This window comes from Marmota monax, unplaced genomic scaffold, assembly GCF_021218885.2.
Source record: "Marmota monax isolate L192 unplaced genomic scaffold, Marmota_monax_Labrador192_F-V1.1 WCK01_AAM20220418_F8-fsc00018, whole genome shotgun sequence".
NCBI classification, from domain to species: domain Eukaryota; kingdom Metazoa; phylum Chordata; class Mammalia; order Rodentia; family Sciuridae; genus Marmota; species Marmota monax.
The window spans coordinates 7,476,372-7,497,457 of record NW_026692201.1 but is presented as its reverse complement, the minus strand read 5'-3'; the positions used below and the strand labels follow the sequence as shown (position 1 = coordinate 7,497,457).

The 21,086-nt window shown below is 37.5% G+C and overlaps 1 protein-coding gene across 1 annotated transcript in view; it reads left to right on the top strand.

Moving 5' to 3' along the window:
* Positions 1-8,499: 8,499 nt before the first annotated feature.
* Homer1 (homer scaffold protein 1) overlaps positions 8,500-21,086 on the top strand; it is a 137,882-nt gene continuing 125,295 nt past the window's right edge. The window contains exon 1 of the mRNA XM_046427680.2: positions 8,500-10,224. Coding sequence (XP_046283636.1) covers positions 10,220-10,224 — 5 coding nt within the window. The 5' untranslated portion in view covers positions 8,500-10,219. The remainder of the gene's footprint in view (positions 10,225-21,086) is intronic.

Sequence of the window (21,086 nt, the reverse complement as noted above, 5' to 3'; positions counted from 1 at the left end):
GCTACAACCCCAGCCCAAGAGATAGTTTTTCAGGTCTCTTGGATTCTGAAAGATAAGAAGTTTTCTGCCTTTTTCTGTGCAAAGCAATTTACATGCAAACTATCCAGAATTAGGTCAAATTTCACAGGCTAAGGACAGAGTCTCCTACAAGACTTCCCTCATTTCAGATACCAGTCCAAGATCAGGAATTCCCAGATCAACACACTTCTGACCAAATGACTACAAATTCAAGAGTTCCCATTATCCCTTCACATTTTATAATTAATTAGAATGATTCATAGAACTCAGGAAAGTCAATACCTATGATTATAGTTTATAATAAACTATATAAAGTTTACATAAAACTAAAAGGAGAAAAAGACAGCCAACTGAAAATAGACATAGCACAAAGTCTGCAAGAGTCCCTAACATGAAATTTCCATGAACTCGTGATATTTCACTTTCCTGGAACATCAACGTATGATTATCAACCAAGGAAGTTCACCTGTGACTCAAGTGTCCTGACTTTTTACTGGGGGTGCTTGATGTAGGCATGATTGACTGATTCACTGTGCATGTGAATTAAATCAATCTGTAGTCCCTCTCTCCTCCCTACAGATTGGGCAGATATCTCTTGGCCCAACTCTCTAATGACATGGTTGATCTTTCCAGTGTGGCCTGAGTCATTACTATACGCTTAGGAATGGTCCAAAACCACACCATAATAGCAAAGACATACCTATCCCTTGGGAAATTCCAAAAATTTAGAGGTTATCTTTCAAGTACCAGGGACAAAGGCCAGCCAAATTCCTTATTATGAGATACCTCCTTCTCTTAGCATAATGACTATAATTTTTTCATGTGTGCATGTGTGTGTGTGTGTGTGTGTGTAGAGATGTGTGCTGAGGAGTCAACACAGGGAGGCCTTCCATTGTCATCCATCCCCTTTCATTTCTGTGTTGTCCAGTGGGACAGGAGTATGGGGGAATGGGCACTTTAACTGTGCTTTTTTTGGCCAGTTATACAAATAATACACTGAATTTTAGAAGGGCTTGTTTTTCTTTACTGGTCATATCTATAAGCCTTACTTGACCTATCATGCAGAGAATTTTTAAAATCTCAATATGACAAATAAGGAGGATCAAAGTATTCAATTTGCTCTTGCAAATCTGACTTTTAAGAACATGCAAATAGAACTTTTCAGGAAGACAGATGTGAGAATCAAGCATGGAGGAAAGTGGCAAAAATGAGCTCTGCAGTGATGACTGACACCACAGGAAAGGATGAGTTCTCTGAAGGAGACTGCAGAAAAGCTAATGCTGAAGGACTGCTATGATGTGAGCTCAGACTTGAGTTGTCATAAAATCTATGAATAAAAAATGATTTTAGCAGGTCTGGGTTTGTGGCTCAGTGGTAGAGCACTTGCCTAGTATGTGTAAGGCACTGAGTTCAATCCTCAGCACCACATAAAACAAAATAAAGATATTGTGTCCACCTATAACTAAAAAATAAATATTTAAAAAATGATTTTAGGGGTCTTATATCTAACCTCTTTTTGACACCATCCCAACAATTGGTCATGCATTTTGTTTCTGTTCTAGTAGAATCTAGTGAAGAAAAGCTCAGCCAGTTTTTCTTAAGGCAACCAATTCTACTTATATAGATTGAGTTGCTTTTGTGTTTTCTCATATTTTGTTAGGGTCTGTAAACAAGTCAAGATGGCGCCTGGCATTTTGCCAGAGGGAGTGGTTTGTGAAGTAACTTAATGGCCAGGGAGCCATTAAGTGTGGAGATTCCTTATTGGTTGACTGCTGTATCTAGTTTATGTTAATTAAGATAAGCTGTGTGTAATTATGTATACATACCCCTACTGTCCTACAATAAATGGCTCCCACTCCTGCTATATCAATGTACACAAGTTGTTCGTCACCCCCCGGTTAGTTTGCTGCAGCCGGACTGCGGCAATATTTCATTAAAACTTGCCTTTTAATAATTCTTACTATCGTTTACTGTCCATAGAGCACATGGCTATTACCTATGCTTTGTGATCGACCCGATATGAGGTCAACCATCCTGTCTCCTCTAGATTTCGTGTTCAGCAAATTTAACATCTGCCTTGTCTTGGTCCTCATCACCTTGGTTATTGTACTATCTCATCAGCATTTCTCTTAAAATAGAATATCCAGATCCAGTTTCATTAGTGGACAGTATCTGAAATTATTGCTTCCAACAAAATGGCCTATTTTGGAAATTTTAAATGTATTTTGTATGCATATAGTATCTTCTTCCAAAAAGGATATGAGGGCAAAATTAAGGCATATTAAATTCTTATGCTATTTTACAATTGAATTTTAAATATTTGTGTTTTTAAATAATATTTTTAAATAAGTTGGTTTGGTTTTGTAGTACTAAAATAATATATGCTCACATTAAAAAATTCAAACAATACAAATGTTATTAGGAAAAACTTGAAAATTTTTCCCCTCTCAAATCTACAATTCTATTTCCTAAAGGAAACCACAATTTATTCTGTGCATCCAGAACATGTTCCTATATTAGGCACCTTTTCATATCAGCACTATGTACTACCTCATTCTTTTAAACGGCTATATTGTATTTTATTGTGTGTTTATACTGTCATTTATTTAGCTAGTTCTTGATTTTTAGACATACAGGTTGTTTCTTCTTTCATTTTAAAGCAATACAAAAAAATCTGTGTACATTTCTTTGAACACTCAAGAAATGTCTGTAGAATAAACTCCTTGAAGTAGATCTGTTGTGTCAACATTTATATATATTTGTATGGGCCCACCCTTCTACACTCCCACTGTGTGGTAGTAGTGCCTGTTTTCCCATGTGCCCAACTTTAAAATGACTACTAGCTAATAGCTGACAAATGTAATATAATTTGGGCTAGATATCTTGCATCTGTCCTCCCCAGATCCACCCTGCACTCTTCTTTTCCCTCTGTTTCAGATTCTGTGGAGCACCAGGATGTCTACATGGATCATATCGCTGGGCTCTTGTGCCTAGCTTTCTGCATATCAGTTTCAGGACAGGAACACTGGCAAGAGGTGGGATAAAGAGGGGCAAGGATCAGGTGGTGTTTCCTTCACTACCTCTGGGGGGAGGGTGTCTCTGGGCTGGTTGTGACCCTTAGGCAAAGGACACAGCTCTTCTGTCAGTTTCCTCACAGCCTTTTGTCTCCAGATTCCAAGCCCCTGCTCTCTCCTGTCCATTCATGTATATAGGAAGTAGTCTGCCCTACTATGCTAAGTATTGCCCTCTCTCATATGGTTTTCCTATACCCTGTTCCACCTTTGTAAAAAAATAGTATCTTTATTAATCACTCCTCAAAGTACCTAATTCGTATGTTCTGTTTCTTACCAGTTCTTGTTCCTGGGGCTTTAACCTAAAGAAATTCCCAAGCCCTTCCAATGATTCCATGAACTATGTGTACTACTCTTCTAAATCCTTTTGTTCTAGTTAGAGTAGATTCTGTGGCCTGTTCTAGCTAACTGGTTAAGGGATACCCTGAGAGCTGATAAAGCATTATTTCTGGGTGTAACTGTGAGGGTATTTCTAGAAGAGACTGTCATTTGAATCAGAGGACTGAATAAGGAAGACCTACCCTCACCAATGTTGGGCATCTAATCTGTGGAGACCTGGGTAGAACAAAAAGGTAAGGGAAATGAGAATTCTCTTTTTTCTGGAACTGGGACAAGTATCTTCTCCTGCCATTGGACATGAGAACACCAAGTTTCAGGTCTTTTGGACTGGAACTAAGAATGACACCTTTGGCTCCCCTAGTTCTCAGAAATTTTAGTCTGAAAATTAATTATAGAACCAGTGTCCCTGGATCTCCAGATTGCAGATGTGAGATTTCTTGGTCTCCAAAATTGTGTGAGCCAAATTCTATAATAAATCTCTTTTATATCAACCTGGATATCATATATATGTGTGTTATATAATATACATGTATATGTGTATACATATATATATATTCCTGTATCTCTCAATATATATATCTTATTGATTTTGTTTCTCTAGAGAATCCTAATTCAAATATATTTACCATTTTCATTTTTGTATTGAGAAATTACTATTTACAGATTGAAAGAAACAGAAGTTTCGTAAAGAACTAATGAAATATTCTGACTGAAACCCACAAATGTTGAGACTTGTTCTGACCTCTTATGCTTGGGAGAACCTTTAACACAGGTTTTAAATATTACTTCTGCCTGCTTTAACCATGTCAGTCTTTACTAATTATGCTCTGCTTCAGAGTTTGCAGTTACTACTGTAAAGCTCCATCTCTTTGAAATACTTTGTCTCAGCTTCATCTCTTAGAAAAGAAGGCAATTTCCTTTAAAAAGCATGGCTGTCCCGAATACCTCGGGTGTTGTTTTTCTCCTAGCTGGCACCAAAAGAGTCACAAAATGAGGTAGCTCATTTAAAATATTTTCCTCATGGTTGTTCTGTTCTCCCATTCAGGAAAAAGATTATTGGTTACCATGGCAATCAGCTTCCACAGCATTCCATTCTGAGTAACTGCACAGGTATAGCACAAGCTATACTCCACATTCTTTACTGTGGTTCTCTGCAGATCTGTATATTTTTCCATCCTGTTCTCTATAACTGCTGCTTAAAACAATCAACCAACTAACCAAACAACCTATGGTTAAGCCAGATAATTTCTCAAAGACATTCTATTCTCTTGAATATTAAAAAATTTACATATGGAGTTGCACAACAATTTCCTCTAATTTTGTTCTATTTAGGCCCTACCTAACAGTGCCTACCTGAAAACTTTTTGGCATTTTGTTTCACAAGCCTAGTATTATATTTGTATCTCTTTGACCATATTTAAAAAACGAGCAATGAACTTACAGTTAACATAAGAGTAGAAGAGAGTTCTAAGTTCATTTCCCAAGCTTACAGCATAGTTTTCTATGGATAATTATCTAATTTCCCTTTCTTAACTACCATCAAACCACTCTGAAAAGTGCAGATACTCTTGGAAGAGTAAAAATTATCTTCAATCACTGACTTGAAGACACCAAATACTTGTATTCCCATCCTTGAGACTGTTTCTTTTAAATTGGCACAGAGTCTCTTGAAGAGACTGTTTTAACTACCCTGTTTCTATAGAGAACATTATTGGTAATAATAACAAATGGTTTTACACAGGACAAACACAATTTAATTATGCCTTGGGTCTGCTAAACGTAGAATGATTTTAAGAGAGTCCACTGGATAAATTGTTCCCCTTATAACACTTTCAGTCTTTGTTATCATTACTTTTAATCTTTGCTGGTTATATAGTTTCTTCATAATTACGTATCATAGACTAGGAATCTTGAGACTTTTATTGTATGGACAGAGATCTTTTTACTTACTATTTCTATGATTTTACTTGAAGCTATAGTGCTATTTGGTAATTAAAAAGAGGGAACTTGAATGAATGAGTTTCTATTATCTAACATTAGGCAATTAAAAAATTAAATTTGGCTTTAACTCTCTTTCTTGCAATTTTTTTTATTTCATGAATGCCTTTTCATTGAAAAAGAATATCTCATAACCAAATCTATGAACACCCCATTGAAGATTGCCATCTCCTATTAAGGGCATGGAAGTAAACTTGGTAACTAAAACAGATGCCTTCGCCCACAGATTCTAAAATCAGAGGGTATTCATAAACCGCCCCACAAATTTTCAGAGTCTAGTGGGAAACAGGAACTGTTAAAAATCTGAAATGCTACCAAAGTATTTTCTTCCTCTTCCGGTAAAAGAAAATACATTACTTTCTAGGAAGATATTTAAAAAACAAAACAAAACAAACAACTAAAAAAACTCAAAGAAATCAGCGTTGGAAATTCACGACTAGAATTTGGGTTACATTAGCTGATTCTGGAAGAAAAGGTACTTAGTTATAGATAGAAAACCATAGAAAGTTTCTCTGAATCCCCTCAAAACTGTATCAGAATTGTTTCAAGGAGGAATAAAAGGTATATTTATATTCTGAGAAGATATCCTTATATTATATAAAATGTTTCTATGTTAGGGTATATGGACATCTATGTACTTCCTGACATAATATTCCCACACAAACTAATAAGAAAAATTGACCAATTACAGGTAGAATTTTCTAGATTAAGAGGCTGAAGTAATCACACAAACTTTGGGTAATATTTTAGTATACCTTAAGATTTATGTAGGAAAAGGTTGCTCTCAACTTTGTTGACAAAAGACAGCTGAGAAGTATTAACATAGCTGTGAAAGGTAGAAACTAATGAAGGGTCAGTATTCTAAAGGCTTGAAGGCAGCTGACAAACTGTTTTGACAGTTGGGTAAAAATCAGGGAAAAAATTGTGAGAGGTAGTTGTGATGAAAGGGTATAATGAAGTGTTTGAAAATGGTAAAGTGAGAGCTTTAATTAATATGGAGGGAAGGAGCTGGAAAGAAAATTATTCAGTTCAGATAAGAAATAGTTCATAATTTTTTTTTTTTGGTACCAGTAATTGAATGCAGAGGCACTCCACCACTGAGCCATATCCCCAGCCCTATTTTGTATTTTATTTAGAGACAGGGTCTCACTGAATTGCTTAGTGGCTCATTTTTTGCTAAGGCTGGCTTTGAACTTGTGATCCTCCTGTCCCAGCCTCCCAAACTGCTGGGATTACAGTAGTTTATAATTTTTGTAAAGTAATAACACAATTTGCATTTTAATTTGCAGTGGTTCAGGAATGACACTATTTGAAGAATGGCAGTTTTGTTATCTTATACATAAGAAACTCCATTTGTCTGAAATATACTAGTATAAGTTTCCATTAGTATGATAACAACATATATTAGACAAATTGACAAGCAGGGATTGCTTTTCATTAACCTTTCATTATAACCCTTAAAAAAAAAACAACTCACTACCTTTACTATTTTAAACTTTAAGGAAGATCATGATTTTATGTAAAGATAACCAGGAAGTTTGAATCAGTAGCAGATTGGCCCTAACTTTTTGTTGGTGTCCTTTAATCTTGGGCTTCTAACTTGAGCAAGAAAATGTAAATGCAGAAAGCTGAAAACCAAGGTTCCTTAATTAGGAATCATGTGAGTTACTTAACATTAAAAAAACACATTTTTAAAGAAATCACACAGTATATATATTCTATTTTTTTGGCTTTTATTTTTTTGTATTGCATTGATATTAATTTTTAACTCTCCTAACTATCATAGTTTGGTAATCTTACGTCCTGAATATTCCAGGTCACTTCAGATTTTGAATATTTTATTTAATGTCAAATGGTGTGTCCAGATTTGGGTTTACAAAACATGGCCAATGAATTTACAGACTAACCCTGAAACAGTAATGGAATTTGGTAGTATGTAGTAATTCTATTTCTGAGTCATGATTATCAAGTTTAATCAAATAAAATCAGTGGTCATTATTTGAATCTAACAATAAGCTGCCTTAAAACAATGAAGCTGTTTAAAAATTTACGGCAATTTACAATGTAAAAGGCACTCATAATATGATTTTTATACACACACCTGTAGCCGTAAATCTAAATGGCTATTCATTCTTACCATATAGGAAATGAAAAACAACATACTTGAGATATTATATTAATGTATTTTACTAAGAAACTAAGAAAGACAAAAACAATGTAAGTGTGTGTGTTAATAAAAAGGATTTGGTATTGAATACTTATTCTTAATAAAGAGCAACTAAGAGGGTTCACTGGCATTTGCAGTGAATATGAGGGTAATTATCTGAGTGAACTAAGTTTTATTTGAATAAATTTGATTAATTATTCCATGCCAAACCACTGCTTTCTGCAAATGAAAACATTTAAATAACGTGATGTCCTTCCTCTCCTCTAATTATTATCCTTTATAACATTATAATGTTTGTTCATGGTTCCACTCTGTCCATAATTTAGGTAACCACTAAGGGGAGGGGGTGCGATTAAAAGTTGACTATGTCCAGAATGATACTCAAAACCTCTTTGGAAAATTTAGGTGATTTTTCCCCAACACTCGTTGGCAGAGTATCAATTACTAGCGATCAGGCTCTTCCTCCCACATTCCCCTGCTGGTTGGGACAAGAGAAGCCCGGGAATGCTGCAGCAACAGAGGTGGGAGTGGGAGATAGCATATTACCCGCTTGACACTTCTGCACTGTTGTTATGTATGATTCACTCGCGTTTGGCACATTTATTGCAAGGAAATCTCCTCCCGCCGCTTCCTTCTTCGAGCTCTTCTTGGGCTGTCTCCTGTGCTTTGGCCTTTAAGGAGAAGCGAGAGCAGGTGGGCACAGAAGAGCTCGCCGAATCCTCCTCCTCCTGCTCCTTCCCTAATTTAGCAGTACTTCCGGCCGCGTGACATCATCCCCCGCACCCCGGTGACGTGAGCGGCGGGTGACGTGTGTGCGGAGAAGAGCGCGCTGACGTTGCTATTTAAAGGTCCTCCTGCAGGGAGGATGGAGACACAGCGCGAGCACCTGGTGTGGGGCGCGGAGGAGGCTGTGGCGGCAGGGAGCCGGGCCAGGAAACAGCGGAGGAGCAGAGCCCAAGGCCCGCCCGCCGCGGGCCACTAGGGGAGGGGGGAAGGAAGGAAGGACGGACTGACGGACCTGACAGCTGGCCAAGCTCCCCACGAGGGCCAGCTCGGTCCCTGACCACCAGCCTTCCCCGCCGCCTCGTGATTCTGCTGTCTCCCGCTTCCCTGAGGGCCCGGCGGCCCTCGGGACTGGTCCGCGCTCACCCCTCCGCCGCGGCGGCCTCTCCCGCCCCTCCCGCGAGCTGGAGGAGGGACCGAGCTCTCCCCTCGTTCTCCCCGCCCCCTCTCCGTCCTCCGCCCCCCGCAGCCCGCTGTGCTGCCGCGCTCGCCTCACGCCGGCGGCGCTGATCGGGGAAGCGGCACCCTCCGTTCTGCACGCGGGCCGGTGGAGGCGGAGGCAGCGGTGGCTTCAGGCCGCCGAGGCTGCCACCGCTCTGCCCAGCGGGAGCCGGAGCCCGGTGGAGGCGGGCGGTGATGGAAGTGTGAAGAGGCAGCGGCGGGGCCCGGGGAATGTGAGGCGGCGCGTGGCGGCGGCGCGGAGCGTGAGAGACCAGCAGAGGTGGGGGCGCTGGAGTGGCGGCTCTCCCACAGCTTCGAGCCCCGTTCCTCAGCCCTCAACGCGGCGTTAGCTTCCCGCCTCACGTGGGGCGGGTGCCCGTCGACTCTTCAGCCCCTCCACCGCCGCCTCTCGGCCGCCCCGGAGCTGGGGGCCGGGTGCCGGGGGAAGGCGTGGAGCTTGGCTCTCTGATTCATTCATTCCCCACCGACGGGAGCTCCAGACCCGCTGTGCCCAGAAGAAAAGAGCGAAGAGGGGGCAGCCTCGAATGAAGAGCTGGGCGCGAGCCGGGCTCCATTGTGCTCGGCGGCGGGGGGCGGGAAGGGGCTGAGGGAGGTGGGATCGGGCCCCCTCCCCCTGCTCCCCGGCGTGCGCTGCGTCCCCAGCCTGCTGCCTGCCTGGAAATGGCTCCGTTTATTCTCCTCGGGAGAATGAATCGATCCTGCCCAGCCTTCTCTTCCTCCTCACCACCTCCTTTCTGCTCCGAATCTTAGGAGGGGAAAATTTAAAAGACAGATTCCGATGTGGAGTGCCGTGCACGTCGCGAGCTGCTGGGTTTGCACTTCCAGGAGATTTTTCTATATAGTTTTTTCTAATGTGAGCGCAGGGAAGCAGTGGCATTACTGCTTTTAGGATTTTTTATTAAAGTGCACGTCGCGTTGGGTTGCACAGTACACCCCTAGGGACCTGGTGTGGTGGAGAAATTTGAACCCACAGCCTTAGCACCGAAAAGGCCGAGTTACCAGGCTCTCCCTGAGTGTCGTGGAGGACATGAGCGAAATGACCAGCGAACTCATTTTTTATAGGACTCGGTGAAGCTGGTTTCTGCGTTTTCCTACATGTACACTCATTTTTGTGGAATAGAGTTGACCGCGATCTCCTCCACGCAGCATTTTAACTCTTAATAAGCAAATGCCACCTCTGTTTGAACGTTTTGGTATTGACGAGAGAAATCATTTTACCTAAGAGAACTAATTGAATTATCGACATCATTGAAATACCTCCGGAAAAGAATCTCGGGGGGGAGGTGGAAAGCAACTGCGAAATAGCAGACGGAGAAATTCCTTTGGAAGTTATTCCGTAGCATAAGAGCAGAAACTTCAGAACAAGTTTTCATTGGGCAAAATGGGGTAAGGATTTTTGTGCTTATCACAGTTTGGAATCTATTTATGTATGTGTGTTATTGAGTGGTGGTGGTGACTGTTTTGTTTGTTGTTTTCAAGCAAATCTGCTCTTTTGCTAAGCTGGTCCTACTTTAAAATAGAGGTGTGGTAACCTTTTAATAAGTTATTTTTGTATTTTTATAGTGTGGCACCAGAGGTCAGAATTAAGGAACATGCACATTTGTAACTTAAATATTCCTAATAAGATTATAATTACAAACAATATATTCTGTCAAATAACCGCTTCATTGATCAAACTGCTGCATCAGTTCCTTACCAAAATCATGTCATCTTAGGTTTTGTTGACGATTATCTTTCAAGGAGATGTACTGCCATTCTTTTCAGTACTTTGGCAATAATCGGTTACACAAAGGAATGATTGTAACGAGTGGTTGGACTACAGTCCTTGAAAGTGATCCAGTGTAAATTGTTGCCCTCACAGTGCCCTCTGTTTTGTCCTTGAATCTCCAAAGCTAAAATGTATAGTTGATTTATTGGGCATTGAAACGAAAATCTGAAAGTCTCATTGATGCGGTCTCCACAGTGCGAGTCCACTGGGTAGATCTGAGCTGGAACAGGAAAAGCTTTTAATGAAAGGCACTTTTTCGCTTTTAAGTTGAGACCTTCAGCTGCACTGTCTTTCGTACCTAAAGCCAGAGAAGAGTACACTTCTCAAACTTTTAGCTCCTCACACTGTAGCTTGATAAAATGCTAGTGACTACCCAATTTAGGCTGGAGCCCATAGTATATTATTGCAGTAATGACCCACTCATGTCTTTGAGATTGTCAGTGCTTTCTGTTAAAGAAGAAGTTCCAGAATTTTCATTTTCGTGGTTGAACAAACATATCTAAAGTGTAGTTGAGAGACAAGGTTTGAAATGGACTCAAATTCGTTTTGATGATGTAGAGGTGTGCACACACACTAATTTGGAGTAATTCAGTAGTACCTTTTTATGGGAGTTAGAATCTGAAGTTTATTAAACCCAAACAACTTTAAAAAATTTAGAACATATTGTAAGAGTTCTTCCTCAGGAATTAATGAGAAGGTGATAATTATTTTTAAGACTTAAATTATAAATTATGAGAATATATCTTGCATAACTTAGGGGTACTACTAAGAGTAATTTAAATACCTTATTCTATTTTTAGTGCTGCTCTTAGTCCTTTATTGACCAAAGGCGAATTACCTCACCAGTATGGACTGTTCTCTTATCTGTAAAGCGAAGGAGATAGGTGACTTTTAAAGATTTTTCCACCCTGTAAAAATGAATTATTTTATTCCTCCTCCCATTTTAATGATCACTAGTGGTTTCTTGAAGTGTACCACTGAGATGGAGAAATTTTCTCCCCTCTAATCTGCCTAAGCACTTAAATTGGGAAATAATGGCATTTGAAAAGTGTTTGGCTGAATTGCACCCATTTTAAATGAGAGAAAATACAGAAAAATGCTAATATTCAAAGCCTTTGAAATATGGCTTCCCTTGAGCTTCTGCAGATCCTCTGTTTAAAACGTGGTGGAGTGTGAGCATGCTTGTGCACACACACATAAAATCAAGCAGCAGTTTTTCATGTGGAAGGCTGCACTCTCCGGACTGTAGAGTGGTCGTATCATGGAAGAAAAGCAGTTTTCCACAACCTTTAAAGGACAAGACTGCCCATTGTTTTACTAAAGAAAGCAAGGAATGAACTATACTAAGGGGACTAGGTTTTAAAATATGACAGTAAACCTGTATTCGACACTAGCATAATTAAATTTGTTTATAAACAAGCTTGCCCTGTTTAAAGTAAAATTTTAAAGGTGCTGTTAAAAAGGAGTGGGCATTTGTGGCATTATTTTTCCAAACTATATTTGGAAATATGACCCTTTCTCATTTAAGAATGACTTGTTTTATTTGAGTTGTTGAAAGAGGTGGAAATAGAAGAGGACAGCAATACAGCAAAGGCATTTGCAGAAGTTTCTACACTTTTTAGGTTCATATACCTAACAAATGTTTGTGGAATAAAAAAGACACCTGGACCTACTTAAAGACCATTTAAACCTGTTTCCTTTTAAGTTTTACCTGGGCAATCTAAATTACCATACTCAGACAGTTTAATATTGTGAATGAAGAATTTGACATATTACAAATATATTTGTGATTAATGTTAGGTTAAAATATGATTTCTTTGCCTATACAGTTACAAGTAGGAGCAAAATCTAAGCAAAGGAATTATTTTTAATGAGTGATTAATTTAGGCAGAAAAACATTAAGACTCCTGTAATCGTTTGTGAACTAAGTGGAAAAGGCAAAGAACAGCTGAAACGGACAGTTGGCAGAGTCTGTCAAAGTATCTTGGATGTTAGTAAACTTTTTAATTGCAGTGAAGACAGTTGAAGTAAAATATGTGCATCAGACTTTCCCCAATAAAGACGTTTATGTATGAAAGATAAGGTCCATGAAAAGCTTAAAAGTCTCTGAGAGAGAGCCCTTATTAGGTTTGACACCCCCTCTCCACCGCCCCAAGTCATATCTCATAATGAGAGTGGTGAGTCAGTAGCTATTTCAGAACTATTAGAGTAGGCAATAGAAATCAAATAACTTCAACCAGTTATTTCATGCTACCTTTTGTTTTTACTTAGCTCATATTGGCAACCTAGTATTATTCCCCCTGTTAGCCTTGTTAGTCCCCCACCATAAGAGCTAGTTGTATTAAATAGGGTTCTCCCTTACTAATGGAGTTTAATTTTTTTTTTTTTAAAGTTTCACCTGCCTATCCCAACCTTGAGTCTCTCCTTTCCCCCATCTCCACATAACTTTCTGCAGTATGGAAGTGGTGCTGCTACTTTGCGACATGAACTGAGTCTTGTCTTTGTAAAAAGACAGGAAACTGACACCATTTGCATAACTTGCCTGCCTAATCAGAGGTTCTGATCTTGGGGGTTGTAGCAAAAATGCTACACCTTTGCAGGATGAGTAAGCTTTGTTGCAAAGGCAACCATCCTGTCAATCTTAAAAACAAAACAGTTTAAATACCAGTCCTTAATTCTTTATTTGTTCATTTTACCATCTTTCAGCAAGTATTATATGAGGCAAGTGCTGAGCTCAGTCGCTCAACTGAGACTAGTAAAATGTGCTCCTTCCCTCAAGGAGTTTATACTTTCAAAACTGGGAAGAAAGCAAGTTTAAAATAAAGTACAGTGGAATGTTGAGGAAGCTATAATCTTAGGCATTATAGAGGCACAAAATGTGTATGAGGGTTATTAAACGCTGCAGAAGGATAAAAGGTTTTGTGGAATAGGTGATATTACATAATGAAAGGTGAATAACAGGTGGGCCTTGTAGACAAATGAAAGGGCATTCAAGGCAGAACAGTGAAGTCACCAAGAAGAGCAATTGCAAAAAACTTGGCATGGGCCTTCCTTCATTTGCTTGGCTTACCTTGGTAAGAGAGATTTAGAGCCTTATTCAGGGACCAAGTTAGCCTTGTAGACTGAATGAAAGACTGGGTTGTGCTGGCTGGTATATTTCAAGCTTCCTTAAGGAATAAACCATTGGTAACATGCATTTTTTTTTTTAAACATTGTGACCTAGTATGTTCACACATAATTAATAAAGTGGCAGAAAATAATACCCCTACTTTGTGTGATTGGCTCTGGTAGTTTCTATTCTATTCCATTCAATTTCATTTTTAAGAAGATATGGCAGGATCCATGAAATTGATTTAACAACTGGCAGATTGAAAAACATTGCTCTTAGTGGTGGAACCAATATCGGGTTTTAAGCAAAGTGGTATAAGTAAGGGAAGTAGTATAAGTAAAGTTTTAAAAATCATTTAAAATTTGATATTGTATGTTGTCCTGTAAAACACCAAGCTAGAACAATGAACTCTGACTAGGTAGAGAAAATGATTGGAAAGCTCTGGAAAGTTCCAAAGTGGAGAGGAAAGAAATGGTGATTAAGAGATGTGTACCTGGCTGAGTGGGTCTACTTTAGAATTAGGGCTTTTCAGCTACAATGGTAAAAATGTTGGAAACAGCATGGTATCTTCCTTTCAGAGGTACTTTCAGGTGGTCATGAAATAGTGAATTTGAGAATTAAGGGGTTGATGAAAGAAATTGTCTTTATACATAGTTTATGGTTTGAAGTGATTGAATGGCTCAAATAAAAAAGATGGTAACATCTCAAAATGTTCATTCTCCCTACAGGCCCGTGATTTGTTTTTTCCTCCCCCAGTTCATTGGTATTTAGTCGAAGGGCTTAAAAGTATTTACTTTTAGTTACTAAATTGATTTGTTATTTAAGATTAATCTAACTAACAGGTCAGAAGAGTAGGGAAATGAGTCCAAATATTTAATATTTTCTGATACAATTTTTTACAATATAAATTTTATTCAAATGTAATTTTTAAATGACCATTTTAAATAGCTTTAGTATATCTTTACTAGTTAGGAACTGTCTAGTTGAATGAAATATGCAATATTTTGTTTCTGTTGCTTTTTTGTAATACTTGTGAGACCTGTGGCTAATACAGTAGAAATTCTTGCAGTTTCTGAGATTCTTTGTGAAATGAGCAAGGTTTTCCTAGAGATCACAAAGACTTATAATTTTGAGGCATTATAAGTTTTAAAGTTCATTAAATATCTTCATCAAAAGAATGAATGTACAATAAAGAATATTTAAATAGATTTTTTTTTCATATTCAGAGTTGAACTTGGGAGTTTTTATCACTGAGCTGCATCCTCAGCCCTTTTTATTTATTTATTTTTTTAATTTTGAGAGAGGGTCTCATTAAGTTGCTGAGGCTGGCTTGAGATTGCAACCCTCCTGCCTCAGCCTCCTGAGTCTCTGGGATTAATGGTGTTCACCATCACACCTGGCCATTTATATAGATATCTCACCACGAATTGAGCTACAATTTTCACATCTTATTGAATGGTATTGCAGGAGTAGGTAAAACTTCAAAAGCTTTTTAAAAATGATAGTTCAGTGGTCTTCAATGTGTGAATTAAATCAAATGTTTAGAATCTTAATTTTAGGCAAAAAAAATCTGAAATTTTATAGCATACCTTTCTAGATAGTATAAAATTAGGCACTCTATGATCACTCTTTTTTTTTTTTAAAGAGAGAGTGAGAGAAAGAATTTTAATATTTATTTTTTAGTTATCGGCGGATACAACATCTTTGTTTGTGTGTGGTGCTGAGGATCGAACCCGGGCCGCACGCATGCCAGGCGAGCGCGCTACCGCTTGAGCCACATCCCCAGCCCCCCTATGATCACTCTTGTTAAAAGACAGATTTATCCATGAACTTGTTCTTTATTTTATTTTATTATTATTTTTTTTTTTACCAGAGATTGAATGCAGGGGTGCTTAACCAGTGAGCCACATCCACAGCCCCCCCCCCCCACTTTTTTTTTTTGAGACAGGGTCTTACAAAATTGCTGAGGCTGGCCTTGAGTTTTCCATCCTCCTGCCTCAGCCTCCCAAGCAGCTGAGATTTACACCATGTACCACGGTTCCCAGCTGTGTTTTTAATTTTAGTATTTAATACTTACTTAATATTCCCTTTCCTGTCTGATGTAAGTCTGACACATTTGTCATTGCTTTGTTCCTTAATAAAACGTATGAGAAAGAAAAAAAGTTGAAACTGCTAAGAATCAAAGCTGCTTGGTTTTAAAGCAATTTTTTTTTTTTTTTTTGGTCTGGGGGAGGATAAAGTAAATGACATATCTTTTTTATGATTTGCCTTTTCCTCTACTTGGATTTTACTTTCCATTTTGTTTTTTAAAGTTTCCAAAAATCTCTTCACTTTTTTGGTAAGTTTAATTTAGAATTAATTTTATAGGGAATCTTTTTAGTGACTCTTTAGTTTCCTTGTAATGGAAAAATAAAAGTAATTCCTTATGGGTTTTTTCCCTCAATAATGGATGGTGAAGCTAATATGACTCTTAGTTAAAATAATTTAAAACATGTAGAACTAAATTTTTTTAAATATTTATTTTTCTGTTGTATTATTATTTCCTAACAGACTAGTACATAATACATAATGTATTAGTCTATTAGGAACACAATACCTTTATTTTATTTATTTATTTTTATGTGGTACTGAGGATCGAACCCAGAGCCTCGAAAGTGCTAGGTGAGTGATCTACCGCTGAGCCACAAACCCAGCCCAAATTTTATTTACACTTACCTGCCTTTTAAGGTAGACTACTAAAGGAAGGCAAAACGTCATTGTTTCTTTGTATCAAAAAATTTAAAAGTTGTTAGTAAAATCCAGAAAATTAGTAATCAATATTTTATCTTTATAGTACGTTTTACCTTTGCAGTTTCTCCAGCTTTTGAAAAGTCACCTTAATCCCTTAATACCTAATATTAGCTTAAAAAATCTGTTTTATAAATATTTTAATATTCTGTAAAACATGAAGAGCTTCCACATTATTTTTGAAAAGAGTTGGCACCAAGTGCTGAAGGAAGAACAGTTAAGGATTGAGAGCTCTTTGTGATATTACCTAACAAGGGCTAGAAGGAAATTAAACACAAAAAACTGCCGAAGACCACAGATAACAAGTTTTAGTTTGTAAGGTCATTTAAAGTCATGTTTATCACGTCATGTCTATTGGAATATTCGGATCCACGTGTTCACATGCCTTATAGGCCAGAGGGCTGTAGAAGAGTGTCTTTCATGTTCCCTGTCCCCAGTAGAAGGGTTTTTCCAGAATCATTTGTCTTTACTTGTAGAGTCTTAATGGAAGGGTGCTGGGAGGTTCTGAGTTCCAGCCCCAGGAGTGGGGGGTTAGGAGCCACAGCTCTGATAAGCATTTTTATGGGCATTAGACATTGTTTCCTAACAGACTAGTACACAGTACTTAATGTATTAGTCTGTTAGGAAATAACAATTAACTGAAAAAATTTAGGGCCCAATTTTAGTATATAGAAAATCCTGATTTCTAGTAATTAGTCATAAAATTGAATGTACCTGTTATTTTTCTAGGTAAATTGTTGAATCATTTCACCTTTACCTTTCAGTGTACCTCAGCCTTACTTAAGTAGGTATTACCATCCTTTTGTTTCATTTAAGTATCTTCAAGAAGTCAGGTTATTCTCTAAGGAACTTTTGTGATTCAGAATTTTCTGCCCTAGTTACTTTCAGTTTCTCCCATTCAGCTCTTAATAAGGATCTCTAAGATATTATCTTAATTATCTTAAATGGAATTGATTGTCAAAGATCTCAGAATACTCAGAAATTTCTATCAGTGTTCCTTCATGGAAGATAGATCTATATATTCTCAAACTTACATGGGATAGTTATTTTAAAACTTTTTATATTATTTAAATATGCTTAGCCTATCTCTTTACCTTTTCCTTGCATCCTTTTTGTGTTGTTTTCTATCATACTCTGTTGTTAATGAATATGTCTCTTAGCTTTTAGCATTAAAATTCATATGCTTCACCTAATGACTGCCATTTCTTAGGATATTTACAGAAGGAGGATTCCACCTACTCTTGTTTACTCTGTGTGGCCAGGGATCTGTATAACTTAAGCTGAATGGAAGAGCCTCAAGTCACCCTTAAATTCATCTTTCTTGAGATTCTGCTCATTTAAAAAAAAGAAAAAAAAATTCTATGTCTTGTTGGCTGCTCTTTTCCCTACTCAACTGATAATCTTCAAAATTTTAGTTCTCTATTTTCATTGCTGCTTTCTCTTAGTATTTTATTAGTGATATATATGCTATTTTGATATCAGTGTGGGGGAAATAGTAAGACTTTAATGATAATATTGCTGTTTAATTTTATTTTGCAATATATTAGTGTATTCTAAGATCATTATTATCTACAGGTATATTATAGCTATTCATATGGTAGGAAGCTAGTCTAAAGAATGTTTTCAAAGATGGTACAATGGTCATTTAGAAACTAGGAGATAAAATATTTATGAATTTTTTATTTTTTTAGTTGTACATTGACACATTACCTTTATTTTCATTCATTTTTATGTGGTGCTGAGAATCGAACCCAGTGCCTCACACATGGTAGGCAAGCGCTGTACCACTGAGCTACAACTCCAGCCCAAATTATATATTCTTTATGACCTCAACTAGATAAAATATGCCTGTATATGTATAAAAAGATTCAAATGAGATTCATTTAAGTGCTTCCATGTTTATTCCTGGGAGGAAAGATTGAAACTGTATTGAGTGAGTCCTTCTGCTTTAGATTCTCTAAAATGAGTACATTTAAGTTTTGGAACTTATCTTGAGATTTAAGATTAAAGTATTTTAAAAATTTTGATATTTACAGTAAAAATTTATCAGGATCAGTCACTGTTCCTACATATGGATACATAGGTATTTGTATCAGCTTTAGCTTCTTCATCTCAAATTTTATTTCATTGTTTCATTCAGGATTGGCTAAACAGTTCCTACACAGCAAAAATTGTTTCTTATTTTAAATATGAGGAGTTTTCACTTATCAGAATATTAATGATAATCTGCACATTTTAATGGAGAAAGAGACCTACCTCGAAGGGAGAATGTGTCTTATGGGAGATTATGTAGTTGTGAAATGGCAGAGCATATACTAAAATCTTATAGCTCCTCAGGGCTCTTAGTTCAGGGGATCTTAATGGATACTCTCACAGAGAGACATTCATTTGGAGAGGGGTTTCTAATTCTTCACAGTTCTTTAAAGAAACATTCACATTTAATATAAGTTTGCATCTTGAGTTCTTTAAATGTATGTCTATTGTTTTTATTATAGATAGTGAAAAAAACCTCCATTTTAATTTTAGTGAATTTAAATCTCTGCTCAGTGTATTTGGAGTACATTGAAATACTTAAAAATGATTTTACATTATTGTGTTACATAGTTTCCAGATTTGATCTGAAATTGTAAATTTTATCAAACTCTTATTATCTGCCCTAGTAGTTACTGGGCACATGAATCTTTGGAATATTTGAGTAGTTAGGATTTAGTTCTCTGAAAGTCTCAAATCAGAAAAAGAAAGCTTGATGTTATCTTGAAACATTTTTCTTAAGGCATTGAAAGTAGAGACCCGTAAGTGGAAGGGACAGATGTAGTATATTGTACAATTTCTGAATCATAATGAGGTCACTAGAAGTTAACTTGATTTTCTCATTTGTAAGAGAAGATTGGATCATATTGTTCCCTGATTTAAAATTATTGTTAGTTTGAAATTATTTTCCCCTGAGGTCCCAAACTCTAATGTTGTCATTGGCTGGGGGAGAAAAGAATGTGTGATATTGTAAGGCAGAAGATGGTAGGGGTTAGTAGGGACTGTAGCAAAGTGAGGAGAACACGTGTGGCCTGAAGTCATTGTTTTTAAAAACCCTCTGGTCAAAGAAACACATCTAAACCTTATCCTTATTCCAGAAAACATTTTTTAAGCTACTATGAACTAACAATTGATCAGGTCAGATACAATAAGTTTGGAAATATTTTAACTTTGTGGAAATGGGAAGACCAGAGCATAGTATGATGGTGGCAGAAATTAACAGTATATCAATAGTTCTCAGTTTTGGACCCCCATTAGAATCACCTAGAGGGATTGTTAAAAATAAAACAGATTGCTGGACTTCCTTACCCTAGAGTTTTTGATTCTATGGTGGTTCTAGGATTGGGACCCAAATATTTGCTGATCTGACAAATCCCAAGTGATGCTGATACTGCTGGTCTAGAGACCCTATGTTGAAGAGAGATGGCATTTGATAAATACAGCTTACAAATGTGAGAAACTTATCCTTTCAAAAGCTCTATTGATTCCTAAAGGTTCTATGTCTGTCTCCTTTCAAGTTACACAAAGGTGTAATTTTGAAACTAGGAAGCAAACCACCTGATTTAGCTGCTGCATATCTGTTTTTATAAGCTAAAAGATCCGGGATAACTTGAAATTGATCTCTCTCCTTAGACCTGATTGTATGTAGCAGCAATTACCAGTTATGCTCATATCTTTTCTTAACTTTTTTTTTCTTAAAGTACTGGGAATTGAATCAGGGCTTGGCACATGTAGATAAGCTCTACACCACTGAACTGTATTCCCAGCCCCTTTCCTCATCTCCCTATTTTTGAGACAGAGTCTTGCCAAGTTGCTCAGGCTGGCCTTAAACTTGTGATCCTCCTGCCTCAGCCTCCTGAGTAGCTTGGATTGCAGGCCTGCACCACTGTGCTCTATGTACATTTCTAATTCAGAGTTTCTTTTACTTTATGGTATTTCTAAATGTATTTTTATTATTATTATTCAACTATCTGGCACTGCATTGACTCTGAAATTTTTTGCTTTGAAAGAAAATATGATTTCCTTCTAAGTTGTTTTACTTTGATTTTCTTATTTGTCCACATGCCATAAATATTCGATTTTGTTGTGTGGCAAATTGCCAACACTTTGGTGGCTTAAAACAACACCCATTTACTTTCTCATAGTTTCTGTGGGTCAGGAGTTCTGGCACTGGTTAGCTGGATCTTCCTCTTGGAGTCTCATAAAGCAACAATCAAGGTGTCAGCTGGGAATAAAGTCTTTTTTATCCATGGATGGGCATCCTCTTTCACTCTGCATTGGTTGTCAGTAGAATTCATTTTTTTTTTTTTTTTTAATTGCAGCTTTCAGAGACCATGTCTTCAAGGCCAGCAATAGAAGCCTCTGATTCATCATCTTTTCACCTGAATAGATCCAGGCTACTTAGAATAAGCTTTCTTTTGGCTAACTCAAAATCGGCTGATTCATGATCTAAACATTTGTGTATCATTCCATTGTGGGTACCCTCCTCCTTTCCAGTTTCAAAAAATATAACTTTGAACTAAGGGGAAGAAAAACCTGATTTTACCCACACTC